At 39.9% G+C, this 21,149-nt stretch overlaps 1 protein-coding gene across 2 annotated transcripts in view; it reads left to right on the forward strand.

Annotated features, from left to right (window-relative positions):
- Positions 1–21,149, forward strand: part of LOC101175079 (cadherin-4) — a 336,814-nt gene that overhangs the window by 300,093 nt on the left and 15,572 nt on the right. For both annotated transcript variants that reach the window (XM_023957138.2, XM_078950415.1), the window contains 3 exons: positions 3,211–3,396; positions 6,251–6,507; positions 17,752–17,894. In XM_023957138.2, coding sequence (XP_023812906.2) covers positions 3,211–3,396; positions 6,251–6,507; positions 17,752–17,894 — 586 coding nt within the window. The remainder of the gene's footprint in view (positions 1–3,210; positions 3,397–6,250; positions 6,508–17,751; positions 17,895–21,149) is intronic.

Raw genomic sequence — 21,149 nt, forward strand, 5'->3', positions numbered from 1 at the left:
ATATTATTATTTTTATTATTGTTACTTTATTTAAAGCTTATCTACGGAAGCCAAAAATGGCCTACCCTACTTTCTTTTTTTGTTTGCCGTGAAAACGACTATCTCTTAATCCCAACAAAACTAGTTTTTCTTTATGATATAAGACCAAGTCCCTGGTGACACCTAGTCATTCCATCCTGCCCCACTCATGCATCATTCTGTAACTGTGTAGACGGCCTAACCCCCTCATCTGATCACTAATGAAAAAGGATCCCAGGGTCATTGAACTGCAGCCGACTGCGCTGCTGTAGCCGTGCCAACCTTCTTCTTAAATGACTATGACTAATTTGAATGCCTTTTATGAATGACAACATCAGCAAAATGTCTGCCTAAGTTAGATCACAATTAAATTGATCAGTTATAAATTGATCAATCCTTCTGGTGTTCGACATTTTCTCTGACAAACTGCTATGTGCTGTGTGTTGTAAAAAGAAAAAAAGATAAAAATATTGTAGTGGACTGAGTTGGGCTGGGTGTTTGGGTTCCGCAAATTCCCGGAGCTCAGGGAACGCACTAGGCAGAGATGTTTGTTGGCCCTGGGTTCTGTCATTGAACCTGTTGTTAGAGGTCTGGGTTTAAAGTGTTAATTATTGGCTGAATAAGGGAAATAAAGGGGGGGTTCATGAGATGCAATTAAGGCGTCTGAGGAACGCAGCTCCTCCAATACATTAAAAATTAACTAAAGAAAAACATTTTTGGGGAGTGTTTCTTGAGCTGTCATTGAGGGCAGTTGTATAAGTTGTACAGCCTTGGTTGCAACCTAAAGTAACCATGCAATAAAGAACTTAAAACAGATTACATCTCGGCATCTCAGTGCAGGAAAAGTAGAGAAGGAAGCTACAATGTATTCTTCATTGTCTCATTATGACGACAAAACAAATATTGTTTCCTAGATGTCAAGATCACGAGAAAACAGTCACAAAATAAAGTACAGTTGGCTGTTTTTTGCTTATATATTTCCTTTAATTTTTGAGAACATTATTTTTGTAGACCTGTTTTATTTAAACTGTAAATTCCAAATGTTATTGCTAAGCCTGGTGCTTTTAATAGAAATATTATTAACCAATAAACCTTTGAGAGCAGTACCCAATAACCAGAGCTGTTATGGGTGTTTCAAAGCCTTTCATTATAACCAGTTAACACTTGCCCTTTTCTGTTTCTGTTTGCCCGGAAGGACGATGATCAAGAGATACTAAAAGAACCGGAGATCTTTCTCTAAAGTTTTACTCTTTTGAATTGGCATTTGGGAGTCAAATTATCACGACATACTACACAAGTGCACACGTACAAATGCACTGACTGACAAAAACATTCGTCAGGCGGCCTACTTATCGAAACCAGGCGGTGCATCAGGGCCACCCGGGCTTGTCTGATGTCTTAAGAATGTCATTGACTGTCTGAGGCGCTCTCCTGACGCAGCCCTCTAATCTGCCCTGCAGTCGACTGTTTGCAGGGTGATGCGAGGGTTGCCAGGGAGAGTATTATAGTCTGTTAGACTGTTTGGTCTGTGGTTTGGCTCTTTAATATCCTACACACACGCGTAAGAGGCTCAGTGGTTCATCTATGTCTCTTATCCATGGTGATTGCTTAGTGCTACATGCCTGTTGACTCCAGATGATTGAAGACACGCCATGCTCCGACCTCATGTCACTGGTTAAGACTTGATGGTTTGTTTATGTGGGTGGGACTGCGGTCAACTCGGCTTTTACAGGGTTGCTGGTAAAGTCAATGTCAATTATACCCTAAGCCTTTGCAGACAAATAACAATCCCAAGCAGAAGAGACAGATGACGGACAAGGGCTCATTCCTCGTCAGGCTTATCAAGGCAGAACACATGTGTTTTTACATCACAGGGACAGCTAAAAACCCCTTATATATACTCAAACATCTGTTTGAAGCCTCATTAATCCTATCTTCTTTTTGTTGATCCTTTCTCCCTCCTTTGTCACGCTGGATTTCCAAGAAATAAAATTTTGTTGACTATAAAAGATAAATAAAAAGAAATAGTACATTTGAATCTACATGTTCTTATTGTGTTTGTTGAGACATTTCCTTCATGGGTGTAGTCAATGATAAATCAAGTATCCAAAATTTGAAACAAATTAGATTACATCTTTAAAGACAATGAGGTCTGATGCTACAAACACATCAGGCACTTAAACACGCTAAACTGGCATTCTTGAATGAGCTTGTTCACAATGGACTGTGACTTTCAGATAGTAGTGCATGCATAGAAGAGGTTTGGTGCGAAATATCGAAGCGGTGCAAACCTTGTGAATCTTGTTCCAGGCTATTTTTTTATTATAACACTATTCCGTTGTATGAAAGACTTGGGGCACATCGGAATTCTTCCCCTACCCCTCCAGATTCTCCTCTTCCCCTATATTTAGCCTTCTAAGCGAAGATTTATGGAAAAACATTCTTCAAATACGGATGTTACTACCACTCAATTACGTCATCAATAGCCGCTGGTCATCTACGTTAGTGCGTAGCTGCCAGCGCTCACAAAATACATAATATCGGTTTTATGACTTTAAAAAGTCATCCCGAAACAAATACTCAACACTGACATTTAAATGTAAATTCCATGCTTCAGAGCACCCCCACATATAGAAATGCCTTTATCCTCTGCGCCGTAGTGGCAAGCAAATCACCCTACCTGCGGAGGGACACCCAGCCCTATGTCACTACGGCTCTCACTTAAAAAATCAAATTCAGACACCACTACAGCTTCAAACAACCCTACAGTTGGAGCAATAAGGATGAACCAGAGGGCTAGGGGATGATTTCAGATTTTGGCCTTGGGTGGAATATATTTCTGGCCGGGCACAAACCGCTATTATGATTCCTCCATGAACAATTTTAAATATTTGGCACCTCCATGAATTAAGAAGGACGTTACTACCAAATCCAAGTCCCAGATTGGTCAAAGTTCACCTGGTTTAACTTTCAATGGCTGCATGTTTTGCACGTAGAGTCCAAAAACGGACTTAAAAATGTGCATGATTGAACATGACAGGTTTGAAGGTAAAACCACGAAATGCACATTTACACATGTTTACATCGAATTTTCGTTGGAAGTGGTCACTGAAACACGTGTTGCCGAACCTGCTAAAAGCATAAGGATCCTTTAAAAGTATTTATTCTAGCTCGTTGCTGTGTGTTTTGCAGTTTTCTGGTGAGGTCCCAGAGAACAGAGTGGATCTCGTGGTGGCCAATTTGACAGTGATAGATGCAGACCAACCACACTCGCCTAACTGGAACGCCGTCTACAGGATCATAAGCGGAGATCCATCAGGGCACTTCACCATCCGCACAGATCCTATTTCCAATGATGGCATGGTCACTGTGGTGAAGGTAAGACGCCATTATGTTACAACATGCACAGTTTTTGCTCTCATGAAGGTGACTGTAGCAGAAGAAGTCATCTCCTTTTATATACGGCATGTCTATTTCCCATCGGATTAAGGCACGATCTAAAATAATGGACTCTAGAATTTAATGGGGACAGGTTAGGGTCTTTGCCTTTTATTTGCCCCTTTGTGTCAGAAAGAGGGATTGTAGGCTGCTGCGCCCTTCAGGAACGGCTCACGCTCTGACACAGACTTAAATACAATGCCTGGCGAGACCACTGTAGCAAATGAGGTATTGATTTCTCAATTACAAAGGCAACAGTTTTATACACTCTTAATGTTCTCGCTGTTGGGGTAAATGAAAGCAACAACAAAGACATGTCTTGTTACAGCCTGCTATGTCAGTGGTCGATCCCTTAAAGAGACCTTGCTCAGTCTTTATTCTAGATGGAAAAAAGTTAATCAAATCTTTCCCATATTTAAGTTTTTCATGTGTAAAAAGCTGCTGTTTCTCATAAATGCTCTTTAAAAAAAGGTCATTAGTGGGCTTATCTGTGAGCTGTGTAAACCACGTTTCTTTGGTTTTATTGAAATTATTTATAGTCATTTTTGAGAAATAAATTTACCTTCCGGATGTTTGGACATTTTCATTATCTGTGATTTAGTAACTTACATTAAACAATAGTGTTTTCTAAAAAAGAAAACAAGGCACTTATAATTTCCTTAGCACCCTGAGCAATAAGCATTGGTAATTTGCTCCTCTTTATTATCTCTAGATGACTGCCTTTGGTTTGGTAGCTATAAGCGACCCATGGGAGGTTCATTAGGAAGTCATAAAGTAAGAGACAGGGTAACCAGGGAGAGGAAGCAAGCAATAGTCTGTCCTATTAAACACTTTTCATCTCACTCTGGGAAAAATAGACTCCAAACACTCACATCCGATGTAGATAACGTCAAGGGACCATGACTTGCTCATACTATTTTTCCCAGGGTGTTTAAGACACTAATGCAAGTCTTTAAAAGCAAGACAGGAGGTCTTATCAAGAATTAGATTCATGTTTATGCTACTCTAAGAAAGTCGAGAGATGGATCCTTGTTTTGCTGCATGTTAATAAAAGCAGTAGAAAAACAAGCACACACTAAACCTAAATGAGAAAGCTTAGAAAGAGCTAGCTGTTGTGACACATACGTGACTGATTGTGTTAAACACGAATGGTGACAGGAAAGAGGAAGAGAACTGGGACAAAGACAGATTTCCAAGGATCGAGAACCTACAGAGAATTGGGAACTTGCAGTGCGTAGTTGTGCAGACAATGGCGGGGGGGGGGGCTCTGCAGTCCAGAGGAGCAGATTAAGTAAAATGAGAAGAGAAAAATGGGAAAACTGGAACAGAGAAGTGAGATGTGATGGCTCATGGGCAAAAGATGGAAGCCATGTTATTGACCTCTTACCGCTGTGGCTTTCCTCCCTTACTCTAGACCTCCCTGTGCTCAGAATACCACTGGCTTTAGATCAAAGAGCCACAAGCGTGGTTAGCCTATGAATGTGTTCCGAGTGAGCCACGGGGTCACGCCAGTACACGCTTGTATGGTTATGTTCACTGAAACCTACATTCATGTTTGTACGCCAGGCAAACAGTTGCAACTAACAAACAAATCCTCTTCTGCCTTGTTAATGATGCTTTTCATGTGCTCTCAGCATCCACTGATAACTGAGAGTGGAGCAATGTAACATACAGATGTGCTCAGAGTCTTTAGCATGAGACACTTTGGTGTGGGAATTATCATTCAGCAATTAAGACCGCATGTAAGTGTGAATAGTCTTGGTGTTTTTCTATGTATATGGGTTCTTGATATGACATTTGTTACATCCTTCATAATCACACAAGCACAGAAATAAAGAGGGTTTTTAACCTGCTGTCAATATGTTTACCATCCAATATACTTCCTACCTTATGCCTTTGTCACAACTGCCCTTAATAGGTAAGACACACATATGTTGTACAGATTTTTCATTATTGTCAACCTCCCTAAACCCTGTTAGCAAGAAACATGTTAGTGCTGTTCAAGTGAAAGGTGCGCACTCTCTGGGTGTCCCTTGCATTGGCCTGGCTGTTAGAAATTATTAAGTTAAACGATCAGGGAGTAGTTTGTGTGGACATCCTATAGACATCATACAGCACTTACTGTACGTATCACCTGTACACCCCTTGCGTGCAGCATTGCCTTTGGTCAGTAAGGAGCCTTGCCAATGACTGGAGTGCTGCGTAAAAGACACCATACAACAGCTTCACTCAAAGGTTGTAAGTGTGTGTAATTTACATTTTCCTTACAAATACTTTACGACACATTTACCACACACAACGACAATGGTACATTCTGTTTTCATGACGTCCATTAAGGTGGATGCACAAGGCTCAAAGGTACTGCAAGACACACCTGTGTTCCCCTTAAGATACACCCTCTAAGGGCCCAGACAACCCAAAAACCCATAGAACCCCTACAGGTAAACCCCCTTAAGGGTGCATGTGACTAAGACATAAGGCACATCAAAATCTAAAGTCAGTGATGAGCAAATAGTGGTAATAACAATTAGGCTATAAAAAGGAAAGAATTTAATTATTTTAATGGTACCTTTTTGAACAAGAAGACAAGCGCGTGGCTTGAGCCTTGGTTAAAAATCAATACATGTGCCCTACAGTAGCAGGACTGTTTTACACAAGAACAGGATATAATAGATACTGTAGAGCCTAAAGCCAAGCAGGAGATGGCACACGAAGCAAGTGAATTACCAAATTTCTGCAAGTCAATTTAACTTTCTCTTCTGTAACCCAACCCTTTTTTCCTCATGTCCTCCAGCCAGTCGACTTTGAGATGAACCGTGCCTTCATGTTGACGGTGGTGGTGTCCAACCAGGCCCATCTTGCCAGTGGGATCCAGTCTTCACTGCAGTCGACCGCTGGAGTAACTATATCCGTCCAGGACGTCAATGAACCTCCATACTTCCCCACAAACCCAAAACACATCCGGTTCGAGGAAGGTGTTCCTGCCGGGACCAGCCTGACGACGTTCTCAGCCTCAGATCCTGATCGTCTGCAGATGCAGCAGATAATAAGGTATCAAGTGAATCATTTATGATCACTGAGGATCTTAATGCACAGTTAGTTAGTTTATCACATTAAGAAACTACTTATTAAGGCTCTTAGGACCCCCCCCCCCCTCCCCTTTGAAAAATATTCCTCTTGGAGACTATCAAGAACTAAACCAATTTAGATAAGTTGAATTGTTCAGGGTAAGAGTTTACCTGGATGATTTTAATTTAACGTTTTACCATTTCTAAAGGTCCAACAGTGTGAAGTTTACCAGCTGTGGAAAAATTACGAGTGAGGAGGGTAAAAAGGTTAATAAGCAGCAAAACCTTCTGGGTAGGAAGACGCGTGCAATCTGCATGTTGTATTTTAGTATGCAAGTAGGGACAAAGGGAAACAGCATAAGACAAAGAGGCTAAGGGGAGATGGTGTAAGGGCTGGAGCTAAAAACGACACCTAGCATTTGAACATAGAGGTCTGAGGTCAACATATAGGTGTATTTCCATCCCACCTCCCTGAATTTTACTCGTAAATTAACCTTTAAATAATAAAAATTGTCCATGTTTGGTGTAACCACAAGTAGTTAGTAACATTAAAAAAACAGTTTGATAATGTTCTAGGGCATATTTAAATTATGATAGAGCTACAGAAACTCACGTTTTAGTAGTTTTGCTTATATGGAGGGAAAAATATTAACACACAAGAGAAACTATTGGAAAACGTAACATATACAGGATAAAAGAAAAGAGAAATTATCCTTTTTTTTTAGGTTTTTCTATTTCTGGTGGGTAAGTGTCTGGTACCAGAGTATGTTTTGCTGGTGGTAAGGGTTGATATAAACAAACAAATTACCCTGCTGATTTCACAGCAAATGAGATTAAATTGGGTGTACATTATGATTTAGGAGGATGCAAAATCCCCCAGCTGGGATCCTTCCCCTCTGTCTGTCTGTCTTTATTTTGTTAGCTAAAACCCTCCATTGTTCTCCTTCATCAGTACTGGCAAAAGCTGATGAATTGAATGAAAATTACATTTTACAAAACAATGTAACATTTACTAAAATGTATTTTTAGTTACAGAGTAAACAATGTTTTATGTGTTTTCTTTGCATTTTTATTGCATCGGTGGAGAAGCATACCGGTGGAAATTTTTAAAGACAAAGAAGACATGCAGAAACTACCGAGAAATAAAGCTAAAGAGTCACACAATTAAGTTATGGGGAGGAGTAGTGGAAGAAAGGCTCAGATAGGAGCATTTATGAGTTTTTTGCAGAGAGAGTCCTGCAGATGTTCTATAGAAGCATAGAGAAGGAGCTGAATTGTGTCTACAGATACTTAACAAAAGTTAATGATAGGGTGAATTGATATGATCAATGGTTTTGTTTCAGAAGGTCTGGAGTGGAAAATAATTGTGTTGAGTTGTCCAGACCATGTATGAAAGCAGTAAGACAGTAGTGAGATGTCCTGTATGGGTGTCAGAACAGTTCAAGGTGGAGGTGGGACTGCACCAAGGATACGCTTTGAGCCTTTTCTTGATGGACAGACTGACAGATGAGGTTTGACAGAAATCTCTGTGGACCATGATGTTTGCAGATGACATTGTGATCTGTAGTGAGAGCAGGGAGCAGGTGGAGGAACATCAAGACATGTGGCGGTTTGCTCTGGAAAGAAGAGGAAGAAAGGTCAGTCACAGCAAGAGAGTGGATGTATCTGTAAAGGAGAGGAACTCAGGTGGAAAGGTGGAGTTACAGAGAGCAGAAGTGAAGAAAGAGGATAACTTTATATAATTATGTCAAGAGTCCAGAGAAACATATTGTGAGAAACAGGTGGAGAAACATGCTGTATGTAAGCAGGTTGGAATGGGTGGAGGAAGGTGTCACGTTTGATTAGTACAGTGCTTCTCAATTATTTTTTGCAAGGAAAAAGAAAATGTTTTCTTCTCTTCGGGAGTGAAGAGGACAAGTGGAATCAGAAACGAACACATAAGAGGAAAAGCTTGTTTTTCCCTAAAGAAAAACCAAAGAGGAGTTTCATGGATGTAATGCTACATACACAACGGGCATGTGTCATGCAATCAGGGATAGTCTGAAAGTGCTAAAACGCGCTTTTAGCATACAGTGCTCACACTGGATTGTTGCTACCCAATACTAGCTCATGTACATTTCAAAAGAGGCTTGGTGCGAAATGTTGAAGGGGTGAAAATCTCATTAATCTTGTTCCAGTCTTCTTCTTTTACATGAAAGACTTGGTGTCATATCATCATGGCCAGGTACAAAGCGCAGTTAACATTTTAAGAATAATTTCTCCTTTATGATCAATATTTAAACAGTTGGAACTTTTGGGAATAAAAAGGACGCTAGCCATTTTAGCCAAAACTTGGGTAGTTTTTTGTTTTGTTTTTAGCTTGAGTTTTTATTAAGTCTTTAAAATAATAGGGGTAAAAACCCAAATGTCTGTGAAGGCAGTGAGATGGAAAAGAGCTGAGGTGAGTAAGCCGAGTCAGGGTCAAGGTTCAAATTTGACAGGTGCTCATCTGAAACAGACAGACAGTCTGGCAGTGTTCTGCTGTGTTTGGACCAGTGTGTAGAGCACAGGGATTAGAGGGAGAGTGAGGCATCATGCATCACATATCAGACACCCAACCAGTAAGGTCAAGACACAGAACTAGAGACACAGGCATAAATGATTACCCAAACCACCTTGGCTAAGCTTGAGACATGCATTTTTCATCCTCAGGGTCGAGGGTTTGAAAAATAAATGTCATCCCTGTCCCTGCTGCTTGCTCAGATCACTAACCTGCCAGGGCTAATCATGCGTCCAGCTGTACTCGCACACCTACCAACTTCCCAAATGGCACTGCCCGTCGGGTAGATAAGAGATCGGGTAAGCATTAAAAATGAAGCCAGAGGAAACAAGGGACATCAAAAGATAATCAAACATTTACTTAAATCAAGTTTTTTCTTCCCCCATTTTACTTGAGAGAGCAGCTGTGATGTTTTCCAAGGAAAATAAAAATACTGGTGAAGCCCTTTCAAATATGGACTGATTGTTGTTTGTTTTCATTTTTTTACCCAAAGAGGTAAAAACATCGACCACTAATTAAAACATCAATCACTAACAATGATAATAATAGACTTTCCTAACTCTCCAAACTCAACTAATGCTACGTTCACTCCAGGACAAATGTGCTGCACATTCAAGAACGCTCTGAATGTGGGTTCTTGGACGCGCCTTTAGTATGTGTAATCATACTGGATTGTCACCACTTGATACTAGCACATGTACTCACAGCTGGACGTGGCTGGGTGCAAATTACCAGGGCGATGCAAGTCTTACAAATCTTGTTCCAGGCTTTCTCTTTCACAGCTTTATTCCTATGTATGAAAGACTTAATGTCAAATAATTCCTACTATAGTTTTCCATGATCAATTTTCAAACGGTTGGCACTTTCGTAAATTAAAAAGGACATATAGGAATCAAAGTCCCTGATTGGTCAAAGTTTGGCCGGTTTAATTTTCAACACGTGTTCAATGGCCACACGTTTTGCACTTAGAGCCTGAAAACTGCGAAGTGACGCGTGAACGTGAGTGTTTTGAACGCTGAACCTCGAAACGCGCCCTGTTGCAGAGGCCATTATGAACTTAGCATAACACAGCTCAGTGAGCTTCCTGCTTCCACAACAGGAAACTGCCACCTTGGCAACCACACATCAACATCGTATTTCTACCACCTTTACTGTGGGGACACCGACACCCTTAGGTGCCTACCATTACACGTGTTTGAAGAGCACTGGTTGGCGCCCTTTTACCAGCTGTGCAGTCTCTTCATCACTCCAAGGGTCATTTTGATAAGCAAGTCCGTATGACATTATTAGTATTATACCATCATCCCACATGATGGGCTGCCAATAACACACCCTCATAGGGTTGCAGGTCAGAGCAAAGTTTGCATGGCTTAATACATGGATACATGCATAGTCTTTTCAGTCCATTCAAAGTGGATCACCATGACCTGCTTGACCTAATCTATATATATATAGGAAAATTGAAGTATACTCTAGTTAAGGCTAGCAGCATTATGCATTCGAGCAAACCTTATGGCGCATTCTTTTATGCTGAGAAAGAACAAAAAATGTACTTGCACAACTTTCTTTGTTCCACTTAGTTTATTACATCTGCATCAAGAACTGTTTATGAGATTTAATTAAAGTGTTTCTGGAGTAGAGCACTTTGCTTTGTTAGCAAAGCTGTGTGTTGTGGTTATATATTCTGAATGCACAAGGTCCACTTTTATTACAGCAGCACATATCTGGGAAAGAATTAGTGCCCATAGCATTTTATAGCCAGTTTATGGAAAAAATGTCCAAGCTCCAGTAGCTTTTTCTTTTTTTTTACTGCCTCTCTTATTGTTCTCAGTCCTGCATTCTAACAGTGTGATTTAACTAACTAACAATATTCACTTCTGAGATTGTATCTTTGGCTCGAGCGGGGTGACAGATTCGGTTTTATTCAATAAAAAAGCCACCAGGAAGGAAATTGAAAGATTGCAGTGCAGTACAAACTATTCTTTTCATTCTCAAAATGTTGGTTAAAAAAGAAATTAGCTTAAAAGAGCCACAAACAAAGAGTATAAACAGTGTAAAACACAAAAAAGTAAGCTTTGTGTTAAATAAAAAAAAAGTGGATTATAAAATACCATTATATAATTGTGTTCCTGTCTTTGATAAGGCAGACTGGATGAAGCCTTTTACCAAAGGTACCCCACCTCTTGAAAATTACATGGTGCAGTGGGTGGGCAGCTTCCTTCATAATGTTGTCTGCCTTATATAACGCCGCAACATTCATCTTTGTACAATCAACTCCAGGGGTTTCAAAGTCATCTCCAGCACACAACGGGTCTTCTTTTATCTCCTTCATGTTTCTTTGTGTTGCTGACCCTGATGAAGACTGCCGAGGAAAGCACTCCACACACTTATGAAAGATCTGCATCGTTCTGCCGCAGCCTTCAAAAGACATAAACAGCTTTAAAACTGCATGTACTGTCCATTTTCTATTCTAGTCCATGTCAATATGAACGCCAGGGTAGTGTGTGTCCTGTTCGTCCAACAACAGAAGGGTCCGAATATTTATGATGATGATGAGATTGAAATATTCAGGAAGTCTGAGCTGTACAGAATAATACTAACAATAAACAGAGACACAGAGCACAATTCTCTAAGGTGGTCCTTCAGCAGACCACCTTCTCAGACACAACCCTTTAGACTCTCAAATTAAGGCCCATCTGTGAGGTAGTTCAAACACCTGCACACATTCTGGACCTTCTCACAGAACAGCAGGCGGGATTATGCCAAACACATATGACAACTCAAAGAGAATGATGCTTTTGGCATTTTGCCCTGATGACTGTGGACTTTTGAAAGAACTTGTATCATCGTCTGCTCAGTTAGTGAAAGACCCACTCCAATGAAATTGTTTTTTTTTTGCTATGCTAACGTTAGCTTGGGGTTGTGAGGTGCTATAAACTAGTAGGAGAGAGTGGAACAAAAGGGCAACAAATGGGAAACTAACGGAGCTAACTTACGGGTCAACAGTGTCGCCCACAACCCAGAGGCGAATTTGTATTGAGCTCCTTCTGCTCTGCAGAAATATGTCTTAAAAATGACACAGGCCTTTTGATTTTTGCTAAAATCGACATTCATGATTAAAAGACCACTGGGAGGAATTTTGTTGGAGTGGGACATTAGAAGGAAGTTAAATTTAACGTAAAAATCTTAAATTTTTCCTTTTGATCGAAGTCCGCTGGTACTGGAATGCACATTTTTATTGCACTGAAACCCCTTTTTCAACTCACCCTTTACAGTCATAGTCAGTAATTGACTGTTTTCAGGTAAATGTTATTTTTGATAGGGATACATGTTGTTCCTAATAAATCCCTGGTAATGGAGAGCTTATGGTTAACAGTTGTGTCTAATATGTTTAATAAATGGTCTGAATGTTTTCAGATATGTTTTCAAAGTTTTAAAGTGATACTTGTTCCTATGAGATCCCTTGATGTATGTTGAAAATGTAAAATATAATGTGGTTTTTCCAGTAAAAGATAAGTTGTGCATTTCTAATAAGAAAAAACAAAAACAAACAAAAAATCTTAACATTGTCTTACTGTGTAGACACTTAAATGTCAGTATCTGCAAATATCGGCGATCGCTCACAGTTGCAGGGGAAATATTGGTTATTGGTATTGGCCTGAAAACATTATATCGGCCCATCCCTAGTCGAAACACAGAAATCATGCAAATAACTCCTTATGTCACTAAGACTGACAACATTTGGACTTTCAGCCTTATTAGTGCAAATAATGTTGGAGATGATAATGGAAATTCTTTTACTTCTATAAATACATTTCAAAGTATCAAGATGCAACAGTTTTAGGTACAAGGAGAGCTTAAAGTCTGTTTACCACTCTTCTAAGCTGAAACTCCTGAAAAACATATATTTAGGTCATTGGCTCGCTCAAGGCTTCCTTCAGTCAGAGGTTCCTTGTAGTTAAGCACTTTAATTTACTCCACCCAATTTAAAATTGATGGTGCAGCAGGGAGAAGGAAAAAGTTTTCCAGTATCTCCATGAATCCTTAATGCTGTTGTTTGTGAAAACAGCTAACAGAAGACCATGGCACACATTCTAAAAATGTGGTACATATTCACACTGAAGGCTAAAGGGACATTTATTTTTGGGCTGTTCAAAAAATTTTAGAGCCAATCTTATCAAACCCAGTGACATGATTCTGTCTTTTTTCTAATCCAAGCAGTCACTTGAAAAAGGGGTCCAATGGTGGCTTTTGTATGTCCGTCTCTTTAGAAGCAAACACCAGTCTGTATGTGCTGGTTGCATATGTTGGAATTTTACGTCAATAAATTTAGTCTATGGCAAAACCAGGTATTTAAAATGATTTCATCCAGTTTATTCTTCTTGCTAAAATTAAGTTGCGTTGTATTCCACGATATAACAAATAAAAAATTCAAAATTTCTCCTCTATTTTACACTTTTTGGAAAATGCGCATGTCCTTTATCCGTTAAGACCATGTCTCACAACCACTACGTATAATTTCTGCATATTGCACGGATGAAAATTGGTCATATGTGAACATACTTGGAAAAAGTGAGAATAATTGTGGTCTTGTGGTCGGGCTCTGTACAAATGTACAGAGCCCGTGTCCTGACATAAAAAAAAATATATATATATCTCGTTCCCAAAAATCAATATCTTGTTCGCGCAAAATAATATTCCGTTCCCACAAGATAATATTCCGTTCCCACGAAATACTATTTCGTTCCCTCAAAATAATTAATTTGTATGAACGAAATAATTGTTCACGTCATAAGTCATTCATAAACAAGGATATGCTCTCCAGCCGGCCGCAAAAGCAGCTTTCAGCAATAACTTCCGTGTCTCTGTGACCCACATACGTTCAAGAAAGGAAAAAGAAAAACAAGAATGATCAATTTATTATATGAATATAAGAAAAATATCATAAGATTTAGGATGCCCAAGCTTGCTGTTTCGTCACATTGCATTTCTCCAGACATAGCACATGGCTGCGCCGCAGAACTTTTTAGGTTGCCCGAATGCCGAATCCATCACGTTTTCCACATAATGCATCTCGAACAATCACTGTGTCCCCATAACTCTAGTGTAACAAGTAGACAAATGATTGGCTGCTCGTGATGCATGATGGGATACGTAGCATGTAGCCTACTAGCCTTTGGATGTAAAGTGTCTGCTTAGGAGTATGATGCTTTTGTAGAGCGTATTAAAATAAATAAATTTGATCTCAAAAGATGTTCCGTGTCTTTAATGCACTGTAATGAGACACACACAGACAGAAATGTGAAGGTATCTGCTGTAAATCCAACTATTGCTCACATCCGTGTTTCTGAAGCTAGGAGCTATGTCCGGTAAGCGAAGCAGCAATCCATGTTTATGAATGACTTATGACGAAAATAATTACTTCGTTCGCACAAATTAATTAATGCTTGGGAACGGTATATTATTTTGTGGGAACAAGATACTATTTTGTTCTCAACTTAATTATTTCGAGGGAACGAAATAGTATTTCATGGGAACAGAATATTATCTTGTGAGATACAGAATATTATTTTGTGCGAACAAGATATTAATTTTTGGGAACAAGATATTAATTTGTGGGAACGATATATATATATGATATCTCGTTCCCACAAATTATATATATATATATATATATATATATATATATATATATATATATATATATATATATATATATATATATATATATATCTGCGTGAAGATATATATATAGAGAGAGAGCTCTCTGCAAAAACCCTTATTGTATCAAAATGAAATGTAGTAGAATGGGAAAAAAATTAAAGATACTTGAATTTGCTCACCCATTTCTCATTTTCAAGGTCTAAGAGAAGTGATAGTTAAAACGCTGCTGCCATCTCCCTCATTACACGATGAGGGTCACGTAGTCTATTTAAAAATCCTTTGAAACTAACCTCTGACCAATCGCCACAGAAAAAGCAAGAAGCTTTTATTTCTCTTGTACTTCTCACACACAGACAATTCCAAGGTCTTCAGTGAGACACAGACAGCTTTAGGGTCAGAAAAACAACAGCATGAATTAAGAAGGTAGGGATGTTGAAGGTTTGATTCGCTGCTTTTTTTTTTGGATTGTTTGTTTTCTCCGATGTAATTGTGCTTTGTGTTCAGCTTACGTTCTGTTTTCCGCCAGCCACAGTCACCGCTGTTTCTCTTTTGGTTAATTAGCTTCAGCCAATTAACATTTTTTTTCATTTTCAGGGAGTCCGTTCCACATCCTCTTATCTCCCTTCATTGATGCTGTCTTACTTCATGCTTTATGTCTTGGTCACAACTGCCCTCACGGGTGGATGCGGACTGTCTACGGGTGAAAAAATGGGGCCGCATAAAATGTCAAGATTGCAGACCACACACTGAGCCCATGGAGCAAAAACATTCATGCACATTATCTTCTATGACAATGCTTCAGTTGACAGGTCATAGCCAACACTTAACAGGTGAGGGTGAAGCAGGTGAGATGCAAAGACATCGTACAGATTTTCCCTTGTTTTTAAATCCCCGGAACACTGAGCCAGGGGCCCGTTAGAGCTATCCAAGTGATAAGTATCCACTCCCTGCGTACAAACTGACTGTTGAATATTAGAAAATTATGCAATCAGAGCACCTATACACCCCGTGCGTGCAGCATTTGCGCAGGGTCAGTAAGGAGCCAGAGTGTGCAACTCACTTATGACTAGAGTTTGCCATAAGGACACCGTATGACAGCATCACCCATACAACATAAGCACGTGTAACTTCCATTAACTTTGCAAATACTGACCATTGTCCTGACGTGACAATGGTTCATTTTATTTTCATGACGTCACTAAAGGTGACCATACAAACCTCAAGGGGAACTGCGAGACACACTTTTTAAGATGCATCTGCACTTGTTTAAAATCTTCCACGGGCCCAGACAATCCAAAAACCCACAGCACCTTTATGGGTCAATCTCCATGTATGTGACTAAAGCAATAGCTTTTGATATGTTTAATATTTATTTTTAATCATTTCATGTGGATCACTTTATCTGAAAAACAAGTAAAAGTTGTAACATTATCATAATTTGAATCTTAATTTGTGTTTAAAAATGTGTTTTCTTTGTTAGTAGACATGTTTCACAGCTACCCCATTTTTAGGATATTTGGATTTTAATTACAGAATTCTGCACATGCATGCACATTAGTCACAAAAATCACACCGTAGTAGTAAAAAAGGAGGTTTATTCACAGTGCAGATACTGTGTAGACATATCTCTTTAATATTTAAATCCCTATGACTCCTAATTTCTAAAAGCAGGACAAAACTAATTCATGGGCAGTTGAATACAAAATAGAAGGTATCAGTCAGTCTTAATTGGAATGTTCATATCAGATCATGCAGTGGTGCAAGTTTTTTCCTGAATTTCTCCTCTGCTCATTCACCCACTCCTAATCATTTTTCTCAGGTTTTTATCCCAGCCTCCCACTGCTCACTGAATGCCTGTTGTCCTTGTGGTGATTACACAGGCAGCCAATAAGCAGCTGTGGGCCAGGCGAACTTTTGTGAAACAGTCTAGACTGTAAAAATGTCATTGCTGTGATCCTTTTCCCTGCACAGCACTGTGCCTGTGATCACACACACTGCCTACTGGGAAAATCCCATTTCACTGCAGGAGAAAGATTATATTTTCTGGCCACCCACTCCTTGTTGCCACCCATCCTTCGAAAGCTTGAATTTTTTTCCTACGTATGTTGAACTGGAGATATTTTTGTTAAAAAACAAACAAACAAGTAGATATAGAAGCTACAATAAGAATGAAGCTTTTCAATTGGGTTTAAAAAAAGGTGCAGAATGGAGAAACCTCATTGTGTGAAGCCAAAGTGGCACATGTACAGAAAGGATGTTTAACATGTGGTAGAAAGACTAAAGCCAAGACAGGTGACAGCTGATGGCCTTTGGATACCGGAACATTGCTTGAGAAGATTCAAGGGATACAAAAATGTAGGAATATCAAGCAAGGCGAGATGAGCTGATGTGCATGGGTGAATAGAGATCAGATAATGGTTTGTTGCTATCAGCGAATGAGCTGAAAGCAACAAAATCCAGTAAAGCAGGAACAGTAAGATCAGAATGAGATTGGGTTTGAATACTGCAGATGATCCCTCCTTCCTTTTTTGTTTTGGCCCGTTATTAAAGGGGCAAGTCACTGCCCCTGCAGCATCCATTTCCATGTTTGATAATCGGCAGGAAGATCCTATCAAGGTTCCGTCACGCTCCGCACTGCTCCTCCACGCGCACCTACAACGGCAGCACTGCAAACCACACTTAAGCTGTACATGCCTTCCAGAGCTTTAAGTTAACACCTTCTAAGGAAAAAACAAAGGGCTAGGCAACACACAGGCAGTTGCATCAGTGCTTAACTAAGGAGGTAATTGACTCCATTGCACGGTACAAAGAAGTGAAAAATGAGGTAAAATTGAGTGAAAGCTTCGAGCTCCAGGAAAGAAACCAGTGAAGAATTAAACTGTGTGAAGGTCAGGCTGCTTCATGTCTGTGAGTGACTGTATTTGGAAGCAATCCACAAAGATCAGAGAAAATATATGATCACATAAAGATGTGGAAACATCAACACTAACTTCCCTTTTGGTCTTTCCTTTTTTTTGTCTTCAGATATTTAAAACTTAGCGACCCCGCAGACTGGCTGTCCATCAACGGAACCAATGGTCAAATCATAACAACTGCAATTCTTGACCGGGAGTCCATCTACGTGAAAAACAATATATACGAGGCCACATTCTTGGCCATTGACAATGGTAAGAAAATTTGACTTTTTTAGTTGTTTTATTTATTGTAGTTTTGCAATTAAAGACCCACTCTGATGAAAATTATGTTTTCACCATGTTTTTTTGGCATTTTTCTGACGATGTAGGACATGTATAAGGAAAATTAAGATCATAATTGCATTTCTGAGTATTTCATTAATTCAATCATCTTCTAAGCCGTTGTGTGCCTTTCGGGGTCACAGGGCTGCCGGAGCCTATCCCGGCCACACGTCCACATCCTGGACATGCTGCCAGTCTGTCCCAGGGCTCTAAGTATTTCTTTATTCAAGCTGTTGTGAATCAGGAGCAAAAACATTCTGTGTGGAAAAAGATTATAGTTGTGATTTAGAAACTACAGAGGGCGGGGCACAAGCCTTCTGCTCTGCCCCATTTTGTTGCATGCACTAGATCCATGTACATTGTATTATATTATAGTTTATATTCGCGTTTCGTTTTTCTGAAATGCAATGATTGCAACTTGAACTTTATAATTGCCCACTTTTTTGTATTCTTTATACAAATATATAAAAGAACCTTTAAGCTACATGTATGGAAGACATTCTTAGCTATTGTTGCTTATCTGAGATGCCGATGGTATAATAAAAAAATTAAGTCAAGGCGATGTTCATTAATGAAATATGTCTAATTTTTTTGCAATTCGTTTCCTTATTTCTACTGTAAAATGGACATTGCCTACTCTCTTGATTTTCGGTGAGTCTTTGTCCGGTTAGAATTGTATTTGCGTTCTCTTAGTTGCAGTAAAATTCACTTTAACCCTTGTGCTATCCTATGACTCCACCCTTACATTGACGTGTAAACCCTTCCATGATAAAGGTGGACAGATTTCATGTAATCCATGGACACCAGTGAAGATCACAAATCATTGAAGAAAAAAGGATCAGAGCACTGTCTAGTGCAGGGGTCGGCAACCTTTTTTACTCAAAGAGCCATTTGGGACCGCCCCTAATAAAAAAGAATGCACTCGGAGCCACAACCCGTTTTGACATCATTATATATATTATGCATGTATATATTATTCAAAGGTGCTCATTACGTCGATCGCGATCTACCGGTCGACCTTCAATGACACGAGTGTAGATCGCGGGCCAGAAAAGATTTAAAAAAAAAGTACTTCTTTAAAATCCACCAGCCAATCAAAATCCTCACTGAGAAGTAAGGGACTTGATTGACATGTAGATTGGCCAATCGGACATCGTCTGAAGCATACGTCGCAGCAAATGCACATTATGTTCTTTAAAGGATGATACCGCGGCCGCGTGTGGGAGGAGCTACTAGTTCTGGTCTGATCGCTGCATGGAGCGATGTGTTTATCAATGCATGGTAGATACTGAGAATGTGGAGAGATCAGGTTTATTATTTTGAAGAGTTCTACTTGGTAATCATGTTTCCATGTTTGAGTTTATAAAATCATCCCAGGGAAGGTCTCTGCTTCAACTCCCGCAGGGAAAGCTGCGTCTGAATCTGACGCCCGTGTTTCCATCTCTCTGACAGAGTTTGAAGCCAAAGCCCCTCCCCCGCCTCTTTACCTGCTTTTCCTCTCTACCTGTTCACCTGTTCACATCCTCTGCAGCTGAGAGTTGTTTCCCCCGCGCTCCTCAGTGTGTCCGACACAGAGAGCGCAAAATACGGTAGTCGGGGCGCTCCACAAGGATGAAAGAGCCGGACGCAGGTTATAGCGGGTTAAGCAAATGAATGGAAGAAGGCGCTCCGCTGAAGAAATATTCAATATTGTACACATTTTATTATTAGTCTGAACTATCTTTTATTTAGAAATTTTTTTCATTTTATCAGTCCAGTACGGGAAAAAAACATAATCAAAACTTGTGTTGGGCGGTTTTTGGCTGGGTCTGGCGGTTTTCAGATGACTTTTGGGCTGGAAAACTGTGACTCTATCTGGCAACACTGGCGCGAACTCTCAGTCTGTCATCAGCGAGTTGGTCTCTGCCCCGCGGTACGTCAAGTTCCCGGCAGAAGATCGGAGTGTTTATTGAAGCCGCCTGCTATCAGCTCTGCAGGTCTCGCCCGATAAATACGAGCTCATTACAGAGCTGTTTTTTACGTGGCTCGCGCTTCATACGCAGCCATCAGCGCCTTTGAAATGCCATGAAAATTGAACAAACTAAAATAAAATTTAATTATTATAAAATACTCATTATTTTCCAAAGTCACAGGGAGCCACAACAGAAGGATGAAAGAGCCACATGTGGCTCCGAAACGATGGGTTGCCGACCCCTGGTCTAGTGGGTCTAGATGACCCAACTCCCAACATTAAAGTGCCTAGGATTGCACAAGGGTTAAATGAACTCAGACCCTCGTTTTCAGGGAGTTTATTAGTGTGATAGCAGCAGAGTTCAGGTGAGCTTTCACATCTTCCAAAGGAACTATCTATCTCTTACGGAACAAACAAGCCAAAATGACTGAGACCTGGTTTTCTTTGGATATGAATCAGAGTGAAACTACATTACCTCACTGTATGATAGAGTATCATTTATATCAGCTGAAAGAAGACGGTGTATGTGAAGGATTTAAACGTGAACTAAAATCACCAATTTCACAGCTTTTCTGTGGCTAAATCCATGATTTACACAAATGGCCGCAGTGTCGATCCTGTCTCCACTTCCTGCGTCGTCCTTGATCCCACACTGACTGCTCCTATCCGTTCTTGCAATTTGTTCTGCCTCAAAAGTTGAAACTCAAGCTTAACCAAGCACAAACTCAATCACAGCAAACAAATAAGCTCCATTTTTCCTCAAGTGGAACTGAGTGCTTTCTTTTTTTCCCCCAAAGTAAAAGGGAAATACTTTTTTTTTCTTTCCACCAAATTGCCTTATCAGTGACATGCAGCGTGTTGGTGTGTTTACTTGAAGTTGAGCCCTTCTTGAGACTTTGTGGAATTTACAAGTGTTTGCATCTGTGAATCCTCTCATGTTGAGCATTTTCCTGTGAGCATGTGTGAGTGAGACTTTGCAGCCATTTGCAATGATTGACATTGTCAACATACAACCTACAGTATGGATGGGAAGTTTGAGCTCTTGTGTTTTTCCTCTTGACTTTGGAAATAAATTCTTACCTAACTTTTTTGGTCCGACTGTTTGCATTTTTCCCGCCCTTATACTAGGTTCACACTGGGCTTGGAAACGTGCGATTGAGCCACCACTTCCAATGAAAAGTCTATATAAATATTCGTATATGCGCATTTCGGGCTTCAAAACTCTCACATTCACA

This window comes from Oryzias latipes, chromosome 7, assembly GCF_053564925.1.
Source record: "Oryzias latipes strain Hd-rR chromosome 7, Olatipes_Hd-rR_3.1".
Taxonomy (NCBI): domain Eukaryota; kingdom Metazoa; phylum Chordata; class Actinopteri; order Beloniformes; family Adrianichthyidae; genus Oryzias; species Oryzias latipes.